Raw genomic sequence first — 2500 nt, forward strand, 5'->3', positions numbered from 1 at the left:
GAGAGAGAAAGAGAAAGATATATATATAGATAGATAGATAGATAGATAGATAGAGAAAGAGAGAGAGGGAGGGAGGGGAGAGAGAAAGAGGCAGAGACAGAGACAGAGAGAAAGAGAGAGAGAGATGGGGAGAGAGAGGAGAGGAGAGGAGAGGAGAGGAGAGAACCCGAAGCAGAGCGAGCACGAGGAACATGACGCGCAAGAGAAAAGCTCGTGTCCCGTACCCCGTATCTGCGCGGTCTTGTTTCCGTAGGCGTAGTGCACCTGGTAGGCGAAGCCGAAGGTGACTGGGATGAGCGGGAACAGGACGACCCAGCTGTTGGTCGTGCGGTAGCCTCGGTACAGGAAGACGTACGACGTGACGGCGAAGGGCACGAACCACACCATTAGCTCCCGCACGGACGCCACCTGCAGCGCCATCTGCCGCTCGGCCATGCGGCGCGCCAGCTCCACCTGCTGAGAGATCTGCAGGAGGGGAAGAAGATGGGGAATGACAAGGGTTGGGCTCACGCTCGCTCTCTCTCTCTATTCTTTATTCTCTCTCTCTCTCCCTTTCTCTCTCTCTCTCTCTCTCTCTCTCTCTCTCTCTCTCTCTCTCTCTCTCTCTCTCTCTCTCTCTCTCTCTCTCTCTCTCTCTCTCTCTCTCTCTCCTCTCTCTCTCATTCTCCCTTCTCTCTCTCTCTCTCTCTCTCTCTCTCTCTCTCTCTCTCTCTCTCTCTCTCTCTCTCTCTCCTCTCTCTCTCTCTCTCTCTCCTCTCCTCCTCTCTCTCTCTCTCTCTCTCTCCTCTCTCTTCCTATTCTCTCTTATCCCTCTCCCTCTCTCTTCTCTCTCCTCCTCTCTCTTCTCCTCTCCTCTCTCTCCCTCTCTCTCTCCTCCCTCTCTCTCTCTCTCTCTCTCTCTCTCTCTCTCTCTCTCCTCTCTCCTCTCTCCTCTCTCTCTCTCTCTCTCTCTCTCTCTCCCTCTCTCCCTCTCTCCCTCTCTCCCTCTCTCCCTCTCTCCCTCTCTCCCTCTCTCCCTCTCTCCCTCTGCGTAACTATGAATATATAGTATGATACACTGTGCGTAAATATGAACGACTAGTATAAAACACACGTGCGCATATTCAAGGAAGGGTTTTCTTTCTTTAGACAAAACAAAAGAAACTACAATCTGTTTTGTAACTTAGTCTAACCGTCATGAACCTCTTCCTTTTGGGAAGAGGTTCATCTTTATTTAGATGTGTATTTAGTACACACGCACGCGCGCACGTACGCACGCACGTACACACACACACACACACACACACGCACGCACGCACGCACGCACGCACGCACGCACGTACACACACACACACACATCTATATAATATGTATATATATAAATATATATATTTATAAATATATATATATATATAATATAATATATATGTGTGTGTGTCTGCATGTATGTATATATGTATACACACGCATATATATAAATATAAAAATGCATCACTCCATATATGCTCCTTAACCCACACATACAAAAGCGCCGTTCCTTACATCAGCTGAATGTTCCAACTAAAATCTATTGACTTGGATCTAATTAAGATAAGACGCGACTGTGAAATTTAATCCTTCAAGATACCAGCACTAGATACACACGCCTTCTGTGTGAGAATCATTCGGTCAGATGCCCAGCCTAAACGTTAAAGAAAGTATCAACCATCGGTATTTTTACATTATTTTTTTCATGATAATAATAATCATTATTATTATTATTATCAGTATTTTAATTACGTACGTGTATATTATTTTCTTTATTATGGTGAGATTCTTATCATTATCATTATTATCTTTGCTAATATTGTTATTATCATCATATTATTGTTATCATTCACGGGACCCGATAATCAAGTCATAATTCCAACATACTGTATACCAAGCTTTCCCACATATTAACTATATCTCTGTCCCTTTGACCAGCAAGTTACGCATTACGTAACCCTCCCAACCTTCCTCAGATACTTCCCTTTCATAATCCTCTGTGTTAATGCGTGATAAGGTTTACACTGACAATCATCATAGAGAACCCTCGATTTACTACGTTTAATTAATGAAGGATTCGGCAAGGCGGAAGGGAAAAGAAAGGAAACGTATTAGCGGGAAGGGGATGGCGACTCTATGCGAAGAGACAATCGCAAGAGTCGCTGTTTTCATCCCAGCATTTCAACCACATGACCTGAAAGGAGGCTCACCATGTTTGACTTGATGGCTGTCACCTGGCGTTCCTGCGTCTCTCTCAGATCCGAGCGCATCGCCAGACTTACGTACGATCCCATGACGGCGAGTCGGAAAACGCACACGGACACGCACTGTATTTTTGTTTACGTACAGCACAATAGGAAGACATAGACACTGGTCTGTCACTCCTCTCTCCACTCACACTCGCACACTAATACCACTGCTATCTTGTCTGAAGGTCACTCTAGTAAGACCGCTCTCTCACTCTCTCTCTCTCTCTCTAGGGCGCTCGTAAGAT

At 45.5% G+C, this 2500-nt stretch overlaps 1 protein-coding gene across 1 annotated transcript in view; it reads right to left on the bottom strand.

The window, feature by feature from the left end:
- The window catches only part of LOC122254188 (plasminogen receptor (KT)-like), a 3270-nt gene extending 797 nt beyond the window's left edge, over positions 1 to 2473 (bottom strand). Inside the window, exons 1-2 of the mRNA XM_086551592.1 lie at positions 2217 to 2473; positions 225 to 465 (exon numbers count right to left, since the gene is read on the bottom strand). Of these exons, the coding sequence (XP_086407718.1) occupies positions 225 to 465; positions 2217 to 2300 (325 nt within the window). The 5' untranslated portion in view covers positions 2301 to 2473. The remainder of the gene's footprint in view (positions 1 to 224; positions 466 to 2216) is intronic.
- Positions 2474 to 2500: the final 27 nt, after the last annotated feature.

The sequence above is a fragment of the Penaeus japonicus genome, unplaced genomic scaffold (assembly GCF_977035675.1).
Source record: "Penaeus japonicus unplaced genomic scaffold, GWHDUDI00000001_assembly GWHDUDI00000025, whole genome shotgun sequence".
NCBI lineage: Eukaryota > Metazoa > Arthropoda > Malacostraca > Decapoda > Penaeidae > Penaeus > Penaeus japonicus.